General features: G+C 36.6%; 1 protein-coding gene across 1 annotated transcript in view; it reads left to right on the top strand.

The window, feature by feature from the left end:
- The first annotated feature begins 8,074 nt into the window (after positions 1-8,074).
- Positions 8,075-27,280, top strand: part of GC (GC vitamin D binding protein) — a 40,527-nt gene continuing 21,321 nt past the window's right edge. The window contains exons 1-6 of the mRNA XM_032259372.1: positions 8,075-8,439; positions 18,888-18,957; positions 19,861-19,993; positions 23,221-23,432; positions 24,897-25,029; positions 25,333-25,427. Of these exons, the coding sequence (XP_032115263.1) occupies positions 8,379-8,439; positions 18,888-18,957; positions 19,861-19,993; positions 23,221-23,432; positions 24,897-25,029; positions 25,333-25,427 (704 nt within the window). The 5' untranslated portion in view covers positions 8,075-8,378. The remainder of the gene's footprint in view (positions 8,440-18,887; positions 18,958-19,860; positions 19,994-23,220; positions 23,433-24,896; positions 25,030-25,332; positions 25,428-27,280) is intronic.

Below are 27,280 nucleotides of genomic sequence, written 5' to 3'. Positions count from 1 at the left end.
TATATATGTGTGTATATATATATATATATAGAGAGAGAGAGAGAGAGAGATATGAGGCTTGCCTAAAAGTGGCCACTAAGTTGTTGAGAATAAAAAATAGAGACTAGAAGTCATATGGTGCTAAAAGACATTGGCACTCCCATCCATCTAGAGTGGAGAGATCTCATTACAAGGTTTTTAAACCCAAGTATCCAGCTAAGACTCCAGAAAGACTACACCTTAGAAGACTACATCATAATGCACTAATAGAGAAAGGCCTTTTGTAGATTCACCCTTACAGTGTCTAAAATCCAAGTCCTTACAAGAGCTATAGGAGATTGAGTTTGGAGGTTGAGTCCTCCAAAAGTTAGAGGGTCTTGGGAACCACTGTGCGCCCTCCACATAACCGCCCTAAGAAAAGACAAACCTAGCTCACACAGGTTCAAGATGATTAACCAGTAACTGAAGTGTCAAGATGATTAACCAGTGACTGAAGTGTCAATGGAAACAAAAGTAAAATTTTTACAGTAAAATAACAGAATACAGAGTCTTTGTAATATATCTTTAACAATGTCTATTGTATAGTAAACAAAATTTCTGCACTTGTAAAGAAACAAACAAAGTCATTCATGGTTCAGAGAATAATCAGTCAACAGAAACCAACTCTGAGATGGTGCAAACACAATATATACTAGACAAAGATTAAAAGCAGCTTTTATTTATAAAGTGAAAAGTTTCAATGATAATCTGTTGGAAGGATTAAAAGTAAATACAGTCTTAAGTGAATAGATAGGGAATATCAGCCGCAAAATAGAAAATGTAAATTAAAATAAAATGGAAATTCTGAAATGAAAAATGCTAAAGTTATTGAATAAAATTGGGGATGTCAGAAGAGCAATGAACTTGAGGCTAATGAATAAGAACTATTCCAACTGAAGAACAGAGACAACAAAGGTTGAAGAAACTGAGCAGGCACCTGTGGGATAATATCAAGTGGTCTAACACAACATTGGGAATATGTGTAATTAAAGTGTTAAAGAGAAGACAGTAAGAACAGAGCAGGAAAGAAATAATGGTTGGACGTTTCACAAATTTGATTTTAAAAAATTGACTTATGAGAAGCTCAATAATCCCTTATCAAGACACATATAAAGAGAGTCATACAATGCATGTCCTAGGTTAATCACTGAAAACCAAAGATAAACTGATCATCTTAAAAGCAACCAGAGGAAAAAAAAATACTGCATTCAGGACAGCAATGAAAAGATTGACTGCCAACCCCTTAACAGAAGATAATAAAAAAACATGTTTATAGTGCTAAAAAAAAAAAAACTTTAAGCAAGAAGAATAGCTTTGAAATAAAAGTTTGTAAAGCTGGAATAAACACAAAGTATTTAAAAAATAATAGAAAGAATAAGACTGTTAGAATAAGACTGTTAAATGATATTATACTGTTGTACGCTTTTTAAATGTAGGAAATGTGATATAAAAATATGACATATGAGATGTGAAAATGTGAAGAAAAAACTTTCAGGTATAAAATAGAAAGTGAAATGTGCAGGACAAAAAACCAATAAACTCTGGAATATTGAAGATGAATGTTATTAGCCCTAGAGAAACTAGTACATTTTCACAAAATTAATAGCTTAAAAATCACAAATGCTAAAATCAAACAATAAAAATATTCAACTGAGACAAGAGAGTCAGGAAATGAACAAAAAAGGAACAAAATACAGAAGAAAAAAGTGGAAAGCAAATATATTAAAAAATAGTAAGAATGTACATTCAAAACCAATCATACCAATAACAACATTACACGTAAGTGAACTAAACACTCCAAGATTATGTCTTGATAAAATAAGCAAGTTTGAATGCTTTTTTCAAGAGATTCACTTTAAACACAAAGACACAGCTAGATTGAAAGTAAAAATATGTAAAAAGATGTACCATTACGTTAAGTACAAGAAAGTTGTCATGGCTATTCTATAAGGGTAGCGCAGAAGTTTTTTTGCTTGGTGCAAAATGGTTTTTACCATTAAAAGTAATGACAAAACTAATAAATAAAAATATGGTTTTTAATGGCAAAAACCACAATTACTTTTGCACCAGACTAATAGCATTAGACAAAATAGATTTCTAGAGAAAGTATTATCACAGATAAAGGAGGACATACTGATAAAAGGAATAACTTATCAGAAAGATAATCATTACAAATCTCTGTGTATAGAAACAGAGCTTCAAATTTCAAGAAGCAAAAACACAATAGATTAAAAACTATAAGGGAAAATGCTAAAATCCTCAATGGGAGTTGGAGATTTTAACAGTCCTTTCCATTTTCTTGACCTTTCCCGCTTCCAGGAGGTGCCTGCATTTCTCAGCTCACAGAGCCCTTCCATCTTGAGTCAGCAATCCTATCGCTCCAAGCTCTGCTTTCCTTCTCACATCTCTTACTCTCACTCTGACTTTCTGCCTGATTCTTCCAAACTTGAAGAACGTTTGTGCTAACATCAAGACCATCCTAATAAGCCAAGAAAATCCCTATGAAGTAAACTGATTAATTTTATCTGCAACCTCAATTCCCCCTTGCTAGGTTACATAACAATTACAGGTTATAGGGATTAGGGTGTGGGCCTCTTTGGTCAGCCGTTTTTCTGCCTTTTCCTGACTTTCTAGAGGCTGTAAGAAGAAAGTCCTGAAGACAGAAAATTCATTTCCCCTTCTGTAAAGATAATCTCTTAGATCATCTAATATTTTAACTTATTTTGCAATGTGATCCTAAAAACTTTTTAAAACTCGCTCATATAACCGAATTTATCACCTTTATTTATTCAAATTATCTTTAGATTCCTGTTCATTAGAGAATGTACAGAAAACAGCGTTATTAGAAGCTCTTAACAAAGATTAGCCAGGCTACGAAAATTAACATTTGTTCTGTTTTTGAGGACTCCATTCTATTCCTGGAAAATATACATTTAAAATCTAAATGTATATATGTACACTTCGGGACATCTATCAAGGTTGTTCACATATAGATGTGTTAGTACACAGCATATTAGCTTATTTTCTCATTCTCTCCATATTTTATCCTTTATTCTCTTTTTTCTCCATTCTCTCATTTTCTCTTTATCACCTTCTGCTTCTCTTTCCATAAATAATTCAAAAATATACTACCATTGTTAATACTTGTAAAAGTAATTACATAGTTTTAGTATTCAGACCTGTTTCTACAAATGACCTGGCTCCAGTGTTGGAAATAGTTCAGTAAAAAATCACTATAAACAATTTCTTTTTAATTAACTGAACCTAACTATTTTTACTTAAGAATACTAAAAATACTTAGCTGACAGTTTAATAATTATGACTATATATTTAACAGTGAATATTATGGCATTTCTCATACCATTGAATAATAGAGGTAGAAAGAGATGTAGCTGCCTGCCTAAGATTACCAGCCAAGTCTCATATGTACCTTGCTCCTGTACTATTTTTTAAATTCTGTTCTTTCTTGTTCTTTCTCTCTCTCCTTTCTTTTCTTTCTTTCTCTCTCTCTCTTTCTCTCTCACTGTTTTTTTCAAGCAGAAGATAAAATTATTTGTATCTAGTCTGAACCATCATTTCTCCTAAATATCTATGGTTCTCTTCAGTGATGTATATTTCTTTATGAAAGTGTTTTGGGAATAGCTACAGTTATATGCCAGTTTGTTATATAAGACCTCATAAACGACTATAGCCTTAGTAAAGAGAGTCACAGCAGAAGTCAATTCATCTCTAATTGTAGCTCAAATTTTTATTTTAAAATAAAGGAATATGTCTTGCTTAATAAATACATTTATATTTGTCAGCATTTTCTGAACTCCTGTACTCTGTTGAATATATTTACATAACAGCTCCTTTTGTTTTAAAATATAAATAAATCATTTGCAGATTTGCATGAAAATTCAAGTAAACTTAAAAATGAATTGGCTTGTTCATGAAAACTACGATTATTCAAATTATACATGGATTTCAATGAGCATAAACAAATTGCATAATTCTAGCATAGCCTTTCATTTTTAAATCCAGGGTTAACAAATTTTTCTAGACATTTAAATTTCTTCATTAAACTGATTATGACTGAGGATTTACCGCATTCAGTTTCTATCTGTGCTAGCTGTTGGAATACCAAAATAAAGGTGTTTTAGCCATAGTAAGAGCACTGTGGGAGAGCAAAGCACAGAGGAGGAAGACTCAGCACAACCTGGAAATTGTGGGTGTCTTCCAAGCTCCAGAGCCATGGACCCAGCTGCCTACTCAAAATACCGCCTGAACACATCTTCCTTCAAACTGTGTGTCTACTTTGATGTCTTCTATTTCAGAGGTTGGCATTAATATCCATGCACTTACACCAGCTAGAAACCTGGGCATAACTTCTCACTCTTCCCCACTCAGCCAAAGTCTGCCTCCAAAATCATGTGATGATTCTGTCTCCAAAACTGTCTCTCCCCTCTGCCAGCACCACCAGCCACAGTTCTGTCATCCCTTGCTTGGACTTCTAAAGCAGTCTTCAAACTGCTCCCACTGTATCTACTCTTACCCTCTCTATTCTCTGCACCCTCACAACTCAGCACACTCGGCATTTTGTCTTCAACATCTATCATCTTAGCTAGACTAGAAAGTCCGTGAGGAGAAGAACCTTGTAGATCTTTTGACATAGTAGTACCAATAGCTTGCATGTTACTTGGTACAGAGTGGTATGAATTAAATATATGTTAAATGAATAAATGAAAGGCTGACAGACAAGGGACAACAAACACATAAAACAGAGTAAGAGGAAAAAGAAGAATCTCAACACAGACTGTGGAAAGCTCAATAGCACAATGTGTTCAGTGAACCACAACTAGTTCAGCTGTACTTAATTTTAATATACATACACAGCAAAGAATCCCTTTTAGAGGTAGGTAGCATGGATTCATGAACTTTAAGCACAGGCATTGGCCTAAATTGTTCTAAATAGGGAGGCAGTAATACAGTCTTATTTGCATTTTTGATAAATAATGACAGCAACAGAGGGGAGAATGTTTAAAGGCAGGTTAGTTAGAATGCTTTTAATTGCAAATTCAGCAAGAAGAAGCTTAAGTAAAAAGAGATTTACTATAAGGATATTGGAATTTCTCACGGAAGTCAATCATAAATAAATGGCTGGGCTATAAGAATATTCTGAAACCTGGATTGTGCTCTACTCCTCTCTGCTCATCAACTTTAAGGGTATTACTTCAAGCTACTAATATCAATTTCATCAGGTCATTTATCAGGAAAAGATACTGATAGTGCATTTTAATAGTATAACAACAACCTGAATGAAGAGAATACTCTTACAAAATCATTCTGAAGAAGGTCATTTCTGCAGGAGTACTGTAAGAGTTTTTAAGAAACCTGTAGCAATATTAAAATGCTAAAGATACGGTTTTGGGCATGTGCAGTGGCTCATGCCTGTAATCCAGACGCTTTGGGAGGCTGAGTTGGGCAGATCACAAGGTCAGGAGTCCAAGACCAGCGTGACCATCATGGTGAAACCCTCATCTCTACTAAAAATACAAAAATTAGCTGGGCGTGGTGATGCATGCCTGTAATCACAGCTACTCAGGAGGCTGAGGCAGAAGAACTGCTTGAACCTGGGAGGTGGAGGTTGTAGTGAACCAAGATCACACTGCACTCCAGTCTGGGTGACAGAGCGAAACTCCGTCTCAGGAAAAAAAAAAAAAAGATACTGATTTGGAAAAGAGCTGTATTAGTGTTACGTTTTAGTAACTAAGCCTTGCTAAAAGAAGAGACATACGATAGAGAAAAGAACTAAAGATAGGCTGGGTCTGTCTCACAATTTTGCCTGGAACTAGCCCTAGTCAGGGAGAAATCTGTTTTTCCTCTGAAGCCAATGGCAAGATAGAAAAGAGGAAAGAGGCGACTTCAAATCAGTGTTATACAGGAAAAACAGCTCCTGAAAAATTCTGCTTACATATTCGATAAATAATTATTGTTAAATACATACTTCTATGATAAATTTCTGAGTTGCTATAACTGCTGCTGTCATAGGCAATGCCAGAAGGTTTGATTTGGTCTTTTTCACTCATTTTTCCCCCATCTGACTTACTAGAGTAATCATTGTCACATGAGGCCTCTCGCGTAGGCCACTTATGATTATTTCTTCCCAGTTTTAGAATCACAGTAAGCAATCAACATTTGAAAGATTAAGGAAAGCTACATAAATAAGACTGAAAAAAGGCTTATATATTTAGCTACTAGCCTGTTTTGCTGATTTTCAGTTAGAAAAATGTTGTCTGTTTGTGTAGAGATTTCTCAAGAGGACACATAAATGAGATGTTGCAATTCTTGCTACATGTAGTTTATCATTAAACGAACGTGGCGAATGTTATTGCAAAATCAGAGATAAAGTTTAATCTTTAAAACAATGAAAGAATGAGCTTGTCTTAAACTCTGTATTAAAATTTGTGGGAAATAATCTGAGTGTATCTTTTTGAATGAACTAATCATCAGAAGATAACTGAAATACGGTTAAGTGAGATACAGAAGTATAAATACATTATATTATCTTAAATAAAAAGGAAAACTGTAGCAATACACTAATGTGTTAGTTATTTCTCTGAGTTCTGGGGGTCTGAGTACTTTTTAAATTTTTCCGCACTCATTTGGAGTTTCATTTCCAAATAATTTGCATAGAACTAAAATATATATTTTTAATTAACTTGCACAGTAAACTAGGAATTGGGCCAAAGGGAACAGAAAATTTAGATTTATATTAGTCAGGAAGTTGATCATTGAACAGGATAGAGTTAGCTCTTGGGCAGGAAAGCTATCTCCTTGACCATATGGATTTCCACTGGCCCTACAGAGATACTTGTCCTTTGATCTGACATAGGTATATTTGTCCAACTAGCTGGACTTATTTTCTGAAACTAACACCCAGGAATTTTCAACATAGATAAGAATCTGCTTAAATTGGTTTACTGAGATTTTGATGGACTCTGCCCTTGTAGATAATCCTTGGCTACTGAATTGATAACGAAGTTTTAAATCATTTATCTGTGAGACCCTGGACACAGGGCTGGCTTTAACATCTTGTGCTGTGTTTCAATGGCCTCATTAGTTCCATCAACCTTCCCAGATATTATAAATTTGGAAAGCCAGTGGGAGAAAGTGGCAGTAACTAGAATAATAGTAATAGGTGACATTAATCCATGTTACTATGTGATGGATGTTACCATGAGCCCTGCACCTGGATTATCTTAACCTCATAGCCATGCTGTGTCCAATGTACTGAGTTATCACCACATTGTATATGAGGAAAATGAAACTCAGAGGGAAAGATTTCCCAAGGTTACACAGCTACGAAAGCTGAGTAAGGATTTGATTTTAGAGTCTGTGTAACAACCCGTAACTGATCATTTCCTGAAAAGAGGACTATTGAAAAAACCAGGAGTGGAATTCATCTAATTCCAATGAATGATCGATCTACCTGCAAATCTCGGATAAGTCACAGAATTTATCCAGTGCTCAGTTCCCTCTTCTGTAAAATGAAGATGTTGGATTCCATGTCTTACAAGGCCTCTCTGAGCTCTCAAATTACATGCCGTAAAATACAGCAGATGTGAACTATTAGTAGAAAGAGCTTTAAAATTGCTGTAGGAAGTCCAAGATTTGCCACTAACTTTTGATCATTGGCAGTGGGTGAGCCATTTAACCTCTCCGGTGATTTGCCTCACTTCAAAGTTTATTTTTAATATATATGTCAGCTCTTCACAAAGTGTAACATAGCACATAAATACAAAATATTATACAATCACCTCAAAGAAAATTACTTTATAGCATCAGGATTATGGATTCTAGAAACTGTGCTGAATGGGCTTCTCCCCTTATTACTTAGAACATCTGGTTTGCAATATTTTAAGGTAATGCTTATTTGTAGTAGATTTAAACAAAGAGAGGAAGAGAGGTAAAGAGAGATAGTTTCCAATTATCCACTTGCATATGAGAAAGGTGGAGTCCAAACAAGACACATAGCCCTATACAGGGGGAGAGGGTATCCCTTACAAATGTATTAAATAAACTTTAGTGAGGAACAGCAGTGATAAATAACCTAATACCTTGGCTCTTTTGCAGTTTGACAAAGTTAATGATTAAAATCTCCCAGGTTTTCCACTACAGTATCCCTGGGGTGTCTATTTACCTTGATTTTATCTCTTTGGGGCCAAGGATAATAGCCTCTTGCTTCTGTGTAGAGATTAATAATTGATTAGTTCATAGTCAGGAATCTTCGTAAAAGGAAACCAGTTACTTTTGGCTCCCACCTTTTACATGATCACTTGCAGAAGCCAGGAGGTGCTGCAAGACTCCCTGGTACAAAAATGAAGAAGGTCCTGGTACTACTCCTGCTTGCTGTGGCATTCGGGCATGCTTTAGAGAGAGGTAAGATTTATTTGTTGTCACCATTTACAGGAACTCTTACTAGTTTAATTGTATATTACCACTTAAAAAATGAAATAAAAGGTAAGAAACAGAAGAACTGGTGAATATGTTGGGGAGAGGGGTAAAGACCAGAGAGGAATTAATCAGAGCTCCACTATGCCATGTAATGTTGAATTGGTATAGACAAAAAAAATCAAGACAAGCATCTTGGTAAAGAAAGAAAATGGAATTATATAATTTCTCAATTATCCCTCCCCTGTTTTTTGATAAGTAAGACCTAAAGAGAATGATTTAAAATTAGACATTTCCTAATTGTTACAAGATGATGCAAATAAAGACTGTGATCCATCATTAAGCATTTATTCAGACTTCAAATATTCATTGCCATCAAGGGTATAAGATGCCGTGTGAATGATGCGTGATGTCAACTTAGAGATTTCTTTGACCCCTTTAGAGGAATCCTATACATGCAATATTTGAAAATGTACTGTTTTTAAAATACCCCTCACATATTTTGTGAGGGGTATTTTAAAATTTTTCTATAGCTATGAAACACAACCACAAATAAGATAATTGAGTCATATTTTTTATTAAAATCGTTCTTCAGATGGTGTCTTTATCTTTGGGCAATGTTTCAAAACTTTTTTATATGATATAAACTGAGATAATGTGAAGTATACAACTTTATGAATTCTACATCTGGGAAACTTTTCAGCATTAGTTTCAATTTATTTTTCTGGCTGATTATTTAATGTTCTCAAGGGAAATCTGCATTTACCCTGCTTTGTAAAATTAAGGTTTTCATTTAGTGCTATCAGTTAACAGCCTCACCTAACTCATACACTATTATTCATATTAGTAATATATTTAACCAGTAGAATAAAATATGTGTTCCCAGAAATTATCATTTACTGTGACATTAATAACCTTACTCCAGACTTTTTATTATTATTCTTACATTTACTTTTCCTTGATCTTACTTTCATCATTCAAATTATTTTAACTCTTGTCTTACTCATCAATTCTTAAGTAAGCTGTGTGTCCTTAGCTAAGACTACAAAGTCTTTCCAAGATAGTGTAGGGTATAAAAAAGCAACATAAATTGTATCCCTTATAAGACCTCTGAATAGGCCATGTTCCAAGAAATCCCAAAGTCTTATTCTTTTGGCCAAGGCTTTGCTGGGGCAGATATGATCCTGAAAAATCCTACTGAAGAAGATTCAGATCAGGATCTTTAAACATAGACCATCCAATAAGGAATGGAATTTGAATTATATGTAGAGGTCATAACCAGGAGCATGAATCACCATTTTAGACTGCTGATTCAATAGGTATGCATTGGCTTCACCTCAAAGAATGACAGTGTCCTTTGGAGAGTAACAGAGCATTCTGCATTCTCTATTTCAACATTCTCGGCAGTCCTCAGATTCTGATGAAACAGATGCTAAAAATCTCCAGTCAGACCCCTTAAAGATCTGAATTTTATTCTTAGAACCCCTGTGCTATACGCCAGATGGTGTCTTGAGATATACATAATACACTTGGTAAGCATTAATATTCAATATTTGGGGGCAGTAGCTCTGATTCATCATTTCTCTATTCTCTAACACATGAGCATGACCCAAAGACCAAGTCAGTAGTGTACTTAGAAGCTAGCTGTGTTTTCTCCCGGCAGGGAGTTATAAAGTGTACAAATTAAGGGAGTTCTGGGGACTCTTAGGTTCTAAGTAGACTTGGATTACAGGAGATTGGTTTGGATTGCAGTTTTCTCTGCATTTTGTAGTTCTAGAGAGCTGACCATCCACAGCATTTATTTAAGCACCTGTTCCAGAATATATTACATTTGAGACTTATCTTGAAAAGAAGTTTCTGTGGCCAAACATACTTAAGAAATGAGTCATACATTATCCTTCTTGGTGGTTTCACAATCAATGCCTTTGTTGTCCTAAAGGTTCTGAGAAACACTACCAGAAAGAAATTTAACTCAGGGTTTCTCAACATAGTGACTCTTTTCTACAATGACTGTACCTATGGAACTATTCTTTGGAAACCTTGGGTCTAAAATGGATACTGTTACAGCTCAATCTTCACTGGACAGGCTCCAATTAAGCCAGTCCTCTACTATCAAACAGCATTGGGAATCTTGTTCCCAACCCCTTGGGTATATCTTGGAGAAAAGAGCTTACCAAATCTGATAAATCTGGATAGTGTCATAAGAAAATGTCCACTTTTGCTATCCTATGAGAAGCAAGAAGGCAGTGTTTGCCAGTTGCCTCCAAGTAGCTTCTTCCCCTAGGACTGAAATGGATGCAATCCTAATATATAACATATCCTTCCCTCTTCCCTTCCAAAGAAACCAAGTAGCAAAGACTAGTGACAGAGCTACAAAATTATCAAAGTAATTATGCCAGCAGGAAATAAACCACTGCAGTTGATAGAAGTTGTTGACAAGAACAGGCTTTTATTATGAACATTTCCTTTTTTGCTTTAAGCATTTCATTTTAGCACATATATATATATATTAAACATTATACTAAACTGCAAGAAAAAAATTTCCCTTTGGGTTGCTGGAAGTTCCCTTTGGGTTGGTCCTTCCCTTCCTTCCCTGTCAAAACAGCCCTACACAAGGGCTGAAGTCATACAGGCAGCTAACTTCATCCCTGAGAGCAATGTTAACCTCCCTGAAAATCAATAGCAACGTTTCATCTTATTGATATCAGGTGTAATGCCACATATACAGTCACCATTATGTGTGTAATATAAGGATAAATATACAGACTTTCTAAAAGGCCACCAACTTAATCTACTTAGGATAGGAGGAAGATGAAGACACGCCTAAAAGGAATTGATGACACCCCTCCCCGATTTTTTGGCCACCTAACTTCTTCATTCTACCCATTGCTTCCTCTCTCTCTCTTTTAATTTTCTCATTCATTCTGATCTGACCACATGTTATCTCACACTCTAAGTCCTTTGCACCCCAGGGCTTTGCATTAGCTCTTCCCTCCTCCTGGAATATTGATTGTCCAGATGTTCTCATAGCTCCCTTTCTCACCTTGTTCAGGTGTCTACTTATAGAAGGGGCTTCCCTAACCAACCTACCACAAATGACACCTACCACTCCATTACCTTACTTGGATTACTTTTCTTCTCAGCACTTAGTAATTTACCTTATCACTCGTTGTTCATTTGTTTATTGTAACAAATGTAGAATGTAAGCTCTGTGAAATTAAGAACGTTTGTTATTTCCTGTAATTCCCAGTTATAGAACACTACTTGGCATTTAGTAAGTGTTCAATACATTTGTGTGTAATGTTACAAAATTGGGATTTTGTATACTTATGTCTACTGTCAGACTCAGGTTCCTTAAAGATTGGTGGCTTTAGAGTTTTCTTTCATATGATGCCATGCTTCCAGTAGATAGTCAATGTGTCTGTGTATGTGTGTGTTTGTAGATAGATAGATATGTACATATATATATTCATATGTATAACACTGGTAACAAACTAACTGGATTTAGCTAATAATAATAACTGCCAGGTATATTCTGCTTCCTAAGGATATAATCATCTTCACTTTGCAAATGATAAAACTGAGAAAGAACAGAGGGGATAAGCAACTTCCCAGGGCAGCAGGGATTCAAATCCAGGTGGTCTGCGTCCAAAACCTCTTTCTTAAATCATGATAAAATACAGCCTCATATGGATGTTTTATTTGGTCCTCATGGTTTGGGCCAACAAAATTTCTTTAAGGCTGTCTTTAAAGTCTCATTTGACTTGTCAACATTTTAAAACCTGGAGGTTCCACATGAAAATCTAGGTTTCTAGCTTCTCTGGAAGCACAGGAAGGTGTGGTAATAAGGGCCAAAATTTCACATGGCAATGATGAACTAGAGCTGAATTGTGACTCCTCCTTTTGGACTAAACCCCCAGTTCTCACCATGGGGTATTTAATCCTTTCTTCCCTTGGATCAAATGTAAGTTGTGTAGTTCCTAGATCCTAGGAGCATTTGTGTTTGCTAACCTGGGTGTCATGGTAAAATGGTAACTTGAGGTTTAACACTACCTAAAGAAAAGAATATTAACCAACCGGGTGCAGTGGCTCATGCCTGTAATCCCGGCGCTTTGGGAGGCCGAGGCAGGTGGATCACAAAGTCAGGAGTTCGAGACCAGCCTGACCAACATGGTGAAACCCTGTTTCTAATAAAAATACAAAAATTAGCCAGGTGTTGTGGTGTGCATCTACAATCCCAGCTACTTGGGAGGCTGAGGCAGGAGAATCATTTGAACCCAAGAGCCGAGATCACATCACTGCACTCCAGCCTGGGCGACAGAGGCAGACTCTGTCTAAAAACAGAAAAGAATATTAACCAGTGATTTTATCTTTGCATTTAAAATATGCAAAATAATTAGTTACCAGCCATACCTTTCAAAGAAATCACACGTGAATTATTTAAATATGTTTACATTTTACAAATTGTGTTTTTATCCTACAGAAGCAAAACTTAAGTAAAATTTTTAAATGCAAATAACTGTGATTTTGTTATCTGTTTAAAAATATAATAGCAAGAGCACAGTCATAGAATAACACATTTCAGTCTTCAAATTTTACCACATATCAAAGTAAATTTGTTATTTTGATATTTATCAGTTCTGCTGCAAATGTTAGGTAACAATTGGTTTTAAAATGATATGTATTTATTTGACAAATACATACTAGATTTTTTAAAATATAAATAACAAAATACATGGTTGGATTGTTGACTAGGCTAACATTGAAGTGGGTGTTCCTTAATAGTTTTATTATAAAATATGTGTCTAAGGAATTATAACCTGGTGACAATTGGGATGTAACATCTAGTATATATCCTCTAGAAAACAATGGCATTCTATTTTCTTTCTTTCTTTCTTTTCTTTTTCTTTTTTTTTTTTTTTTTTTTTTTTTTTGAGATGGAGCCTCACTGCTCTGTCACCAGGCTGGAGTGCAGTAGTGCAATCTCTGCTCACTGCAACCTCTGCTTCCTGGTTCAACTGATTCTTCCGCCTCAGCCTCCCAAGTAGCTGGGACTACAAGCACACCATCACGCCTGGCTAATTTTTGTATTTCTTAGTAGAGATGGGCTTTCACCATGTTGATTGGGATGGTCTTCATCTCTTAACCTCATTATCTGCCCACCTTGGCCTCCCAAAGTGCTGGGATTACAGGTGTGAGCCACCGTGCCAGGCCTCTATTTTCCATCTACATGGTATTGCAATGTTCATTATTATTTATTTAAAAGGCTCTCTTTAGCCTTACTAAGACAAATGAAGTGCTATAAAAGCACTTAAAGCAATATATATCACAATGGTTAACACAAAATAGCATTGAGTACTTGATAGTAAAATTTCCCATTTAAATTACAGTTCTCACAAGTGTCCAATAATAAGCCTTCAGTTTCTTACTGGGATTTAAAAAGAAAAATTAGAAAACATATATTTCATTTATGAAGAAAATATTGCTGATACATCACTATAGGAGACAAGCACTGTGAAACTGTTTTGGCCATACTAAAAATTAATATACACAAATCTACTCTTTATCGTTTTTAAAACACAAATTACTAATCTTTGAAATGAAATTTTTCCTATCAAGAGACTGCAATCTGTTGGACTTCAAATGCATTTAAGTGGCTCAGGAGAGCTGTTTGACAAAACCATATGTGATGACAGAAACATAAATAATGATACATGTACGATATATCTTTGCCATTAGATTGCATAATTTGTTTTCAGTTTATACAGTTATAACTTCAGTAGTCATTGAGATGTGTATATTGATAGGAAACAGTGAAAGGAAATCACCCATGTCCAGTGTTTTCTGGTTTAAAAGGTATTGTTTTTTAATTGGCAAATCATAATGATATACATTTATGGGGCACAATGGAGTAGTTTGATATCTGTATATAATGGGGAATGATAAAATCATCAATGAACTCCTCTACCATCTCACTACTTATCATGCCAAAGAAATGAAATTGTGAGAATATAAAATACCCAACAGAGCTGTTAAAGCCCATGACTCTCCAGAATACAACAGGAAAACAGCAACTTGAGACAATTCCTAGCATCCTGTATGAGCATTTATTTACATCAATGTTATTTAGCATCTATTAATGTTCCTGGTATACAAATAACAGTTCTAAGGAACCAAATTAGATTTGAGTGAAAGACTAATAATAGTGAAAGTATCCAAATACTTACTTGAATAAACTTGGTAACAAGATAGTATCTTATGACTTACTATGAAAATTCCATGAGGGCAAGGATGAGTCTATTTTGGGCTCCACTGTATGTTCAAATTCGATATTGAACCCAATGCCTGGCACAGAGTAATCCTCAAAAAATATTTGTTGCATGTATGAATGAATATTGCCAACTTTGTAGGCAGAGGTAAGGTGCCTGAAGCAGCAAAGATGTCCTGAAAATAAATCAAACTGGCTTTCAAAAGTTCAAAATTAAACAATACTTACCAGAATGTTTCACAATATAGATAAAAAAAATGGAACATGCTGTTCCAAAAAGCAAAAATTCCGTTAATGAAATTTGTAAACACTTAGTACTGTGGGGGTCACTTGATGTGAAAATGATTTCACCAGAGTCACTAAGATTATGCCAATATTTACTAGGGGTATATCAAAGTCCAAATCACCTTTTTTTATCACTAAATGGTACATTTAAAAACAGAGCATATAATTTACAATTCATTTCAGACAGGTTTCAACTATATGAATTGGAGTGAGCTCAACTGGTGCAAGAAAAAAAAAACATCCTTATTTGTAGTATTCCATGGAATGGGGAATCAATTCGTAATAATCATATTGCAAATTAACTTTAGTATTTATTTGCTGTATTTGCAGATTGAGACAATGATTAACATAGACTGGCTTAGTCTTGTAAGCTAGATATTTTCACTTTAGGTAAATTCTTAAAATTATCAGAAGTGTATTTTGGGTAGTTCACCTGAAAGATCAAGGTGCAACAGCGTCCTCTATATGTTATTTTTATATTTTAATTCTGAGCTTTCTCAATATCCAACTTGAGCTTCCTCCCTTGCTTCCTGTCACACCCAAGGATGAATGTTCAGCAAAAATAGTTTCAAAACCACTTTAAGCCTTATACAGTCTATCTAGTTTCCCACTTCTCTCTCACCAGTTTGCATTCTAACTAAAGTAGTATAGAATGCTCGTGAATTCTAAAGTGCTGTGTGCAAACTTGAATAGTTAATTCAATTCTAATTATTCAGTGGGATAATCTGCAGGGCCCATTTACACCACCTTCACATGCACATTCACATTCCCATAATATATGAAAGAAAACTTTACATTTTTTTGGTGAAATGAAAAATCAGAACCTGGAAGGTTAGAAGCAAAATATTTCTCAAAATGTTCATCAGAGATACCTCATTTGAATACAGGATTTCACTTTGCATATTATTGAATAATGGCCACAATAGAAGTACCAACAAAAATAACCTCTTCCATTTTATAGGGAGGATTTAAACAAAGCTCCTATTTATTAAAAGGAAAATAAGTTCTAATTAGAGCTATTTTGTGTGTGTCTTAAAACACAGTAAGCCTTGAAAAAAAATTCCTTATAATCTCTGTTTTTAAGAGACTGGTTTATAATCCTCAGCAAGTGATTTTATACATCATGAGGATACATTGTACTAAATTCAAGGATCTTTACAATATATTGTTATTTAAATCTATTTAGATATTTACAATGACAAAACAAACTCACCTCTTTAATACGCTGCTTTCATTTCAGTTATAAAATAGCCACAGTTGGAATAAAGATTTCTTACATTGAACTAAAATCTACTGCTATATAACTCCCAGCCATTTTTTCTAGCTCAGCTTTAATAAACCAAATCTACTTTAGAGGCAAACTAAGACAACTCTTGACATCCTAAGTACAGCTTATCACCACATGAGAACAGTTTAGCCTCAATTTTTCTAGTCTTCAACTCCATTGAATACCATTAATGATTAATGGAAGTTTTCTGCCTTGTTTAACCTTTTGAAGGTGTCACAATAGCCAACCTTGTAAACTAATCAATAAATTTCAGAAAATGTACGAGATCTGAAGGTTCTCAGACATAACAGAGGTTTGCTGCGAGTGGCTTTTTTGGTTCCACTGACAATTAGCTTTATCAACCCTACTACGTTGTCCTAGTTGCCAGAATAACATCAGATTCAGGCATGTGGGTTCTTTTCCACTTTCCCTGTGGTTTTAAGGGTGTTTTGAGTAGGTCTCTTGTTAAAAAGTGCTCCTGAAGAATGTCTTTTTCTCACAATTATCAAATCTGACTTTTCTCACTTCAAAAATATTTTGGGGGGTGTCCATCTAAAAAAACACATGCTGTGACTGCTTCCTCTATAGGCAAACTGACATTAAACAGGCGGCATTAATCTGATGACTCCTAAAGAGAATCTTCAACCAAAAAAATACAACCCTTTCAAGTCTATATCCAATCACCACCACCTCCACTGCAAGCCATCAAATAGAAATTTTCACTCAGGCATATGTTTACACAGTCTTTCATAGAACTGTAACTGTTAGGGAGGAGAGGACTCTTTGGGATTAATGCCAGACAGCAGTTACCATCATATCACCTGAGATGACTTTCCCAACATTTAAAGTGAGAAGGGTAAACCACTAAAAGTTAAAGCCACTTAAAACAGAGAGTAGGGCATTTATATACTTCCTACATTTTTTCTGGAGATATAACATCACAGGAGGGAAATTTCCTGGGCTTATTTGCATAAATGAAGAGTCAGATTAGGAGGACACTAACTGACTTTGAAGGGTCCACCCTACTACATATGTGATGGGACCGCTGAACAAGAGGGTCTCATGATTAGTAAAGAACTCCTCTCTCTCTGCAGGAACTAGCTCTTCCCTGTAGTGTGAATGAACTCAAGAGCAGGTCCTGTGATTTTTCTGTTCCCTCTCAAATACCAATCTCATTTCATCATGAGAATGTCTAGTTGTATTTAATAGTCAAAATGTTTTAATGTATTGAAAGTTGAAGCTACTCCCGCATTCAGGCCTGTTTCAGTCCTGTTGCCTGTGGTGGGAAAGGGGAGCACAGATACCTGCCTCTCTTCTTCTTTGCCTATTCTCCTCTTCTCCTTCATCCGTCCCCTCTAGGCTGCTTCTAGCTCCTCCAGGGTTAACACAGGGAAAGGAGAAGCTAGTAAGAGAGACAGCAGCAGGAAAAATTCAATCCAATGGACAAAAAAAAAATTCAGTGGGCAGCATGGTGAGCCAAGGTTGTCTCCTGTGGTTATGAAGACGTGCAAAGCTGCAGTTTACTCTTACTGGGTTCTTTGATGATCTCTTTCCCTCATTATTCCTGGATATCTCTCGTATGCAGGTGGCACCTTAAGACTCTCCTTTGGGCCCCTGATTTTGAAATTGTCTACGTCCACATAGAGACCCAACTATTTACTGACAGTCCACTGCCCTGCAGATATCACTTTTCTGTGGGGGTGGAGCTGGGACTGGGGGAAATATATTTAAGACAACTCTTGGCCAGTTCATTCTCCTGCTTGAACTATGTCAGGCCTGCACGCCACACCATTGCTTCCCACCCAGTCCTCTGTTTTGTTTTCCAGGCCACCTTGCAAGCCCATCACCCTCTAGACTTCTCCAGCCTGAATCAGACACCTGTCTATTATACCCCAAACTCCAAGAGTCTCCTTTCAAGCACTCAGTTGTTTATTGAAGCCCTTGTCACTATGCGCAAGTGAAAGGGAACACTCCCCACCATCCCCCAGACTCACTACACTAACTTTGTCCGAAATAGTCTGCCTGATTTCCACCTTGTCTGCAGTTGAATTCTTAGCCTTCCCTTAGACAGCAGGAGGTGAGTAACAGAGCACGGGTGGCAGCACTAACTCTTCTGTAACTCCTTTAAAGTCCTGCATTAATGGTGCTGCCCTCGCCTTGGAATGGAGACACTCTCTACTTGTTTGTTATTCTTTTTCCTTTTCAGGCCTTAAGTGAAACTGAGACAATAAAAGAAGGAAAGGAGGAAGAGGGTGGGAAGGAGGGAGGAAAGGAGAAAAATTCTCATTTCGGCATCATTATAAAGATAGGACCTAAGAGTTGCCACATCAGTAGCTTCTGACTCACTAGTTGACATGTATCATTTGACTCGCCTACTTTCAGTACGAGTTTACTCTCTCCTTTTGTTCTGCTGGTGACTAACAGAATGCCATAAACTTGTGGCCTATTGTGACAGAAGAGCTAGAAAGACACTCAAAATATGAAATTGTATATAAACATTGAGAAAATGCTACTTTCACCATAGACCACATGGAAGATCACTTTATACATGCACATGTAATATAATATTGATCAAGGGGGGAAACATACAATTTTTTTCTATTTCTGCCTCCTTAGGCCGAGATTATGAAAAGGATAAAGTCTGCAAGGAATTCTCCGATCTGGGAAAGGAGGACTTCACATCTTTGTAAGTGTGCCATAGCCACTCACTCTCTTGGTGATTTGATCTTGAACAAAAATGAGTGTTAGGAACTGACTCAGCATGGAGGCAAACCCTTAATCCTTGCCAAAATTAAGGGAACAGAGCCCCAGGGCCAATGTAGGCACAGGAGTCAAGCCAATGAAGGACATCCAGAGGTTCCAGTTGACCTTTGGTTACTACAGTCTAAGGATTTGTCACCAGTAAGTTTATGAATGAGTTCAAAGAGAATACATAAAGCATACCTTTCTAAGGTCAATTAAAATGCAACAATACATTCTAGGAATCTAGCAAACCAAGACAATGAGGTACAGAGCAAGTACATTTGGGGAAGCTCAAGAAGGACCACACCAGACTAGTTTGACAGAAGCCCTAAGAATTAACGTCTACTGCTTTCCAAGATAAATTTGCCTAGAACAAAAACTGCTTTTTAACTTAAATCTCATTTTTTTCATTAGCCAAATAAAGTAAATGCATGCAATATTTCATTGAAACACTGAACATGTTTTAATGTGCACATTCATACTTTAATATGCCAAAATGTGAAAAGAAAGTTTCAGTTCTGGCTAGGCATGGTGGCCTGTAATCCCAGAACTTTGAGAGGCCAAAGAGGGCAAATCAAAGGTCAGGTGTTTGAGACCAGCCTAGCCAACATGGCGAAACTTCATCTCTACTAAAAATGCAAAAATTAGCCAGGCATGGTGACAGGCAACTGTAGTCCCAGCTACTTGGGATGCTAAGGCAGGAGAATCGCTTGAACCCAGGAGGCAGAGGTTACAGTGAGCCAAGATTGTGCCACTGCACTCCAGCCTAGCCAAGAGTAAGGACTCTAGCTCAAAAAAAAAAAAAAAATTCCATTCTAATTGATATATTGTCTTATTTTCCCCTCAGGTCACTAGTTTTGTACAGTAGAAAATTTCCCAGTGGCACCTTTGAACAGATCACCAAGCTTGTGGAGGAAGTTGTCTCCTTGACTGAAACCTGCTGTGCTGAAGGGGCTGACCCTGACTGCTATGACACCAGGGTAGGTTTCTGTGACTAGTCGTCTCTATGGCAGCCCAGAGAAGGAAACCAAAATAGCCCTTTATGCCATATGTTGAGAATATTTTAGACAGCAACTCCACTTATTCTAGTTTGGGGGAAATAGGAAACCTAATATCTTTAGAGCCCAATTTATTCTAACATAATGAATCAATATTACCCATTATTCCTACAAGGTTCAAATGAGAAAACTGGGTCTTAGAGTAATTTAGCGATTTTATTAACTATACATTGCTAGCAAGAAGCGGTTAGAGGATATAAATCCAGATATAACTCTAAAATGTAAGTTTTTATCACCATATTGATTTCCTCAAATATCAGCTCATGGACATTATTCTAAGTAAAGTAACTCAGGAATGAAAACCCAAATACCGTATGTTCTCATTTATAAGTGGGAGCTAAGCTATGAGGATGCAAAGGCGTAAGAATGATACAATGGACTTTGGGGACTTAGAGGGAAGGGTGAAGGGGGCAAGGAATAAAAACTACACATTGGGTACAGTGTGCACTGCTCAGTTGATGGGTGCACAAAATCTCAGAAATCACATCTAAAGAACTTAGCCATGTTACCAAAAACAAAATAGTTTTGTTCCCCCAAAACTATTGAAATTAAATATACCTATGAATTTAAATTCAATAGTTTTGGTATATATATATATATATATATATATATATATATATATATATCAGCTCAAGAACCTCTTGAAATAATCCTAAAATATCCTGTATAGCTTAAAAACCTAACCATAGTTTTATCCTCTTTTATCATGCCAGGACTGGTACCTACTGCTCCAGAATAATTTTGTGTTGGTTTCAAATTGAGGAGGAGAATTCAAAAGTTGCCCTGTATGCACATAACTAAATTCTAGGTTTTCTCCCCTATAGCACTTATGGAGAAATTAAAATGCTGAAGTTACAGTGTTCTAACCGTAGCTGAAAAGGGTGAAATCTAAGGAGTTTCAGCAATTTATTAATGCAGTTATCAGGCCTGATGCAAATGACATTTAGATGCATTTTGATAAAGGTCTTTACAGACAGATTCATTTCACTGTTCAAGCCTGCAGCAGATATCCTCCAGAAACAATGCTCCAAAGATCTGATTAGAATAGATTCTACACAATGAATATTCTTAGCCATTAATTGTTTTATCTGTTCTATCCCTTATCTAGTTTTTCAGAATTTTATAACCCTTTTCTTCCACTGGCAAGTTCATAAATATTTTTTATTTCAACCTGAACTTCTGTACCACCTGAAACTATGAAAGCATCAAGCTGTCAACCATGGCCAACATAACAAGCACATTTTTATTTTATTTCACATATTTGCTAATACATCCCTTGACCAGAGAAATAACCTGTCTCTGTAATCCTGGAGCATAAGAGAACAGATATGGCATTGATATTTTTTGCATATTTCTCTTTCTCCTGATTGTTCAAAACATTTTGAAAAGTGTTTTGATATTTTGTCAACCTTTCTTTTTTTTTACTTGAAAGAAGATAACTTTTAAAAGGCAAAAAAAAAAAAAAAAAAAAAGGGTTGCCAGAGAAATTAATGGAAAGGAAAAAGATGGACTGAAAAGAGAGAGAAGTGAAAAAAAGAGAAAGAATCTAATTTTTAACTTCTCCAAATCTGATGAAATGATGATATGGAAGAGGGTGAGAGGTTAGTTTACATAACTGATTTATCACATTGCCATCCTTCACTGGTAGAAAAGATTTTTAGAAACTTTACCTTTAAAAGATGACTATAAGAATGTCAAAGTGCTTTTTCCCATATAAATCCCAAGGTAATTTTTTCCATGATGACTATTTCTAATCTTTTTTCCTCTATGCTATTTCTATTTTAGATTTTAATTTCAAATATCAAATTGTTTCTAAAAAGAACATTTTGATGCTACGATTGCCTTGATGGTGCTTAGTCTGCTCACAGCTATCAGTGTATCATTGCTGAATCAGTAAATGAAGGTGCATCAGTTGTTTTCAACCTACACTGTACTTGCACATAAATCCTGGAGCTTTGGGAAAAACAGATTTTCAGGCCCTATCTTTCACCTACTGAAACATAATTCCTGCGTTGTGCAACCAAAGCATTTTTTATTTTATGTATAAGTAATTCTGATACAAAAGCAGGTTCAAGAATCCTTAGGTAAGAGAATGTAAATAATGTAGAATGAGACATCAGTCACCACCTGTGGAGTCTGACCTGCAGACCCTGACTCAACCACAGACGAATGAATGCACTCTCACACCATTACAGCATTTCAAGTGGGCTAGGGATGGCCGTTGACTGCTTTCAGAGGGCGAAATGCAACCAATTGACCCAGCCTCGCTGTACATCCACACCTTTATTCCCTCAAGATTTTATAACAGAGGTTCTAAGTTAACATACTTGTGGATAATTAACATGGTTAAAAGAGTAGTCACATGAATGGTAAAAGCTTTAGGTTCTGGGGCCCAGAGTAAACACTATTAACAGGTAATTCCCCTTTAATCACCCTCTGAGTGGGCCATCCAGCACAAAGTTCACGTGAGTAAACAGAGTAGAGACAAAGGGATGTGGGGTAAACAGACTTAACCTGGGAAAAGAATCTTATTGCCCTATCTTCCCCCTAACTTAATGGACCTGCCACCTTCGGCCTGCCCCAGTAAAACCTTTCAGCCTTCCAAAAGGTTTGAGACTAATCTATTACTTTTCCCAATATATCTTTAATATTTTGCCAGCCACCCCAACAGAAGATTAAAAGAGCCAGCAATCAAGAGTCTGCTCATTTCATAAACAGAGGGAGGTCCTCCTCACTCTTAATGGGGCATTTGCAGCAGAAAGCAGGTGGGAGATGATGACAGAATCACCAGTGGAAGTTTTTCAAATGACCCTTTCATCCTCAGAGATGTTAATTTCCCCATGGAGGAACACTGGGCTAGAGAATGCAATCCTAATGGCTCTCATCAGATAAACGCCGTCCATTTATTATTCAAAGTTATATTTTTGTTCTACTCTGAGGAGTCATTTATTAACATAAATAAGATTCTATACTTGCCGATAATCATACAACTTGTCATGTTGAAAAATCACCTCATGGCGCCCTTGGCATGAATACACAGTTACGAATGAGAATTTTCTAATTATAGGCTAAGATATTATATTGAATGGAGATCTAAGAGCCTGGAAATTTACATATATAGATGAGTTTCCTTTTTTCTTCTCTTCCAGACCTCAGCACTGTCTGCCAAGTCCTGTGAAAGTAACTCTCCATTCCCGGTTCACCCAGGCACCGCCGAGTGCTGCACCAAAGAAGGACTGGAACGGAAGCTCTGCATGGCGGCTCTGAAGCACCCGCCACAAGAATTCCCTACCTATGTGGAACCCACAAATGATGAAATCTGTGAGGCGTTCAGGAAAAATCCAAAGGAATTTGCTAATCAGTGAGCGTTTTCATCATAAATAGAGCTTTAGGGCCTAAGATATCAGAAATGACTCTAATCTAACCCCCTACTCTGTGCAAACACTTCCTCTACAGCAACCTGAACAAATTCTGAGAGCTTGACTCTCATCCAAAACTCAGCTTCCGTTTGGGGCTGAGTTTTGTGTATGTCTTTCTCAGAGATGAAATCAATTTTCCCAAACTCTTAGCAACCCTAATCCTATTATCTGAATCAGAATCACTTGAGTCTTCTGTCCACATGATATATTTTCAAATATTGACAGCCCCTGTGGTGATTTCTCTGATGCTAAAGATCATTGCATATGTCATATGATAGAAGCATTTTATTGCTGTACATATTTTAAGTACTTAATTTCTAGTAAACCATAAAAAATGAACAGCTTTTCTCTTCATTCCTATACATCCCAGAAACATGACATGCATATGTGAATATGAGCATCTACTACATCAAGTAAACATGCAACCTTGATATTTTCATTGTTTAATGGGCATAAGCGGCCGGATTACACACTGATTCTTTATGTTAGTCTGGAAGGTCACAAAAATGAACAAAAATGGGTGTAAATACATTTATTCAAGTAAGAAATACATATATATTCAAAAATCAAAAGCAATGTCATTTGAAGTGATCACAAATTGCAAAAATTAGTAGGATTGCTCATTCCTATCAATTTTCAAAGAGGATTGAATTTCAGAGTCCCTTTTAGATTCGTAAGGACATCTATTCCCAAAAATAGAAATTATTTCCAGAAAATTAAGTAATGTATACATAACAATTATCTAAAGTAAACTGAGATACATAAGAAAAAGCAAACCTAGTAATTACATTTATTTCAATTAATTCAATCAGCAGCTTAATTAACAAGCAGCTATAATGGGTGATGCACCTATCTAGACATGAAGTGAACAAAGGAAAAAATGGCCCCTCCTCTCAAGCAAAAAACACAGAAATTTAGAAATCTATTTTTAATGAATATATTAATAGTGATCAGTATTATAGCCTTTTCTCTAAATTCTTAGTGATTTTAGATATTAAACTATAAATGTAACATATATCCTTGCTCCATCAACACACTTACTAAAAAGTAGGTTTTGGGGGATGAGCATGGTGGCTCACACCTGTAACCCCAGCACTTTGGGAGGCTTACGTGGGAGGACCACTTGAACCCAGGAGTTCAAGGCCAACTTGGGCCAATTAGTGAGACCTAATTTCTATAAGAAATTTAAAAATTAGATGAACATGGTGGCATACACCTGTAATTCCAGCTACTCAGGAAGCTGAAGCAGAAGGATCACTTGAGCCCAGGAGGTTGAGACTTCCACAAGCTATGATTGTGCCAATGTACTCCAGCCTGGGTGACAAGACAAGATACTGGCTCAAAAAAGAAAAGTAGGTTTTGTTTATTCACAACTTTTTTGACTAATTCTATTTTTTCCTCCACAGCTTTATGTGGGAATATTCCACTAATTATGGACAAGCTCCTCTGTCACTTTTAGTCAGTTACACAAAGAGTTATCTCTCTATGATAGGGTCCTGCTGTATCTCTGAAAACCCAACTGCATGCTTTTTGAACGAGGTATGTCCCATTTTACTTATTACATGTTTATGTTTTTTTCTTCTAATAGCATTCCTTTTAGACAATGGTAGAAATTGAGATTTTGCAATCAGTAAAAGTTTCTGAAATGCCTCCCTTTCATCTTGTTAGCTGGAAAATAAATGTAATACCTCTGGAAAAGAAATATCAATAAGTTCCTTTCATCAGTGTTCAGTTTCCTCTTCATAAAAAAAAAAAATTCATGAAATCATCCCTATCTTTGCCATTTATATGGTTTCCAAGGAACCCTGACCATCTAATGGGATTCTTTCACTTCTTTTCTAGAGACTCCAGATTAAACATTTATCACTTCTCACCACTATGTCAAATAGAGTCTGTTCACAATATGCTGCTTATGGGGAGAAGAAATCAAGGCTCAGGTAAACATTGAGCACCATCCTCATATTTAGAAGTTTGGGTCTGCATTATCTATCCATAATAGTATGGCTCTTTAAGAAGATGTCTGCATTGGAAGATATAAAATAGAGTTTTATGCTTAAATAATCTTTAAAAATATGGCCAAATTGTTTTATTCTCTCTATACAGACTATAAAGAATAAGGAAGAAGATTATGTCATAAACCATGAGATTTGCTTTTAATCAATCTTCACCGTATAGTTGACCACTAGAAAATATTTTTTCAGTGTTCATATTAGCATATGTTACAAACAAAAAAGCAAAAGACAAAACAAAAAACCTTTTTTTGTTTATTACCTATTATTTGCCTTGCCCAATTTTTCTTGGGACAAGACATCTGAATTCTTACTTATTGTATGAAGACTTGTGCACACAGTATATATCTCTTGCCCTTCATTAATTTATTCTCACTAGTTATCTGCCTTTGTATTAGTCTGTTTTTATGCTATTGATAAAGATATAACCAAGACTGGGCAATTTACACAAGAAAGAGGCTTCACTGGACTAACAGTTCTACATGGATGGGGAGGCCTCACAATCATGGTGGAAGGCAAGGAGGAGCAATCACATCTTACATAGATGGGTAGGCAAAGAGAGAGCTTGTACAGAGAAACTTCTGTTTTTTAAACCATCAGATCTCGTGAGACTAATTCACTATCACAAGAACAGCACAGGAAAGACCCATCCCCATAATTCAGTCACCTCCCACTGGGTTCCTCCAACATGTGGAAATTATGGGAGTTATAATTCAAGAAGAGATTTGTGTGGGGACACAACCAAACCATATCATTCCACCTCTGAAATCTCATGTCCTCACATTTCAAAGTCAATTATACCTTCCCAACAATCCCCCAAAGTCTTAACTCACTTCAGCATTAACTCAAAAGTCCACAGTCCACTGTCTCATTTAATACAAGGCAAGTCCCTCTGCCTTTGATCCTTTAAAATCAAAAGCAGGCTAGTTACTTCCTAGATACAATTGGCATAAAGGCATTGGGTAAATGCTGCCATTACAAATGAGAGAAATTGGCCAAAACAAAGGGGCTACAGGCCCCATGCAACTTTAAAATCCAGTGGGGCAGTCAAATCTTAAAGCTCCAAAATGATCTCCTTTGACTCTATGTCTCATATCCATGTCATGCTGATACAAGAGGTGGATTCTCATGGTCTTGGGCAGCTCCACCCCTGTTGCTTTGCAAGGTACTCTTTCACAGGCTGGCGTTGAGCATCTGTGGCTTTTCCAGGAGCATAGTGCAAGCTGTCGGTAGATCTAGCATTCTGGGGTCTGGAGAATGGTGGCCCTCTTCTCACAGCTCCACTAGCCAGTGGCCCAGTAGGCACTCTATTTTGGGGCTCCAACCCCACGCTTCCCTGTATCACTGCCCTACCAAAGGTTCTCAATGAGATCCCTGCCACTGCAGCAGACTTCTGCCTGGACATCGAAGTGTTTCCATACATCCTCTGAAATCTAAGCAGAAGTTCCCAAACCCCAATTCTTGACTTCTGTGCACCCACAGGCTCAACACCATGTGGAAGTTGCCAAGGCTTGAGGCCTGCACCTTCTGAAGCCATGGCCTGAGCTCTACATTGTCCCTTTTTAGCCATGGCTGGAGCAGCTGCAATGCAGGGCACCAAATCCCTAGGCTGCACACAGCACAAGGACCCTGGGCCTAGTCTACGAAACAACTTTTTCCTCCTAGTCCTCCAGGCCTCTGACAAGATGGGCTGCTGTGAAGACCTCTGACATGCCTTGGATACATTTTCCCCCACTGTCTTGGGGATTAACATTCAGCTTGTTTTTGCTAATGCAAATGTC

The sequence above is a fragment of the Sapajus apella genome, unplaced genomic scaffold (assembly GCF_009761245.1).
Source record: "Sapajus apella isolate SASKATOON/1434 unplaced genomic scaffold, GSC_monkey_1.0 scaffold108, whole genome shotgun sequence".
Taxonomy (NCBI): Eukaryota; Metazoa; Chordata; class Mammalia; order Primates; family Cebidae; genus Sapajus; species Sapajus apella.
This window is presented reverse-complemented; position numbering and strand designations above follow the sequence as displayed.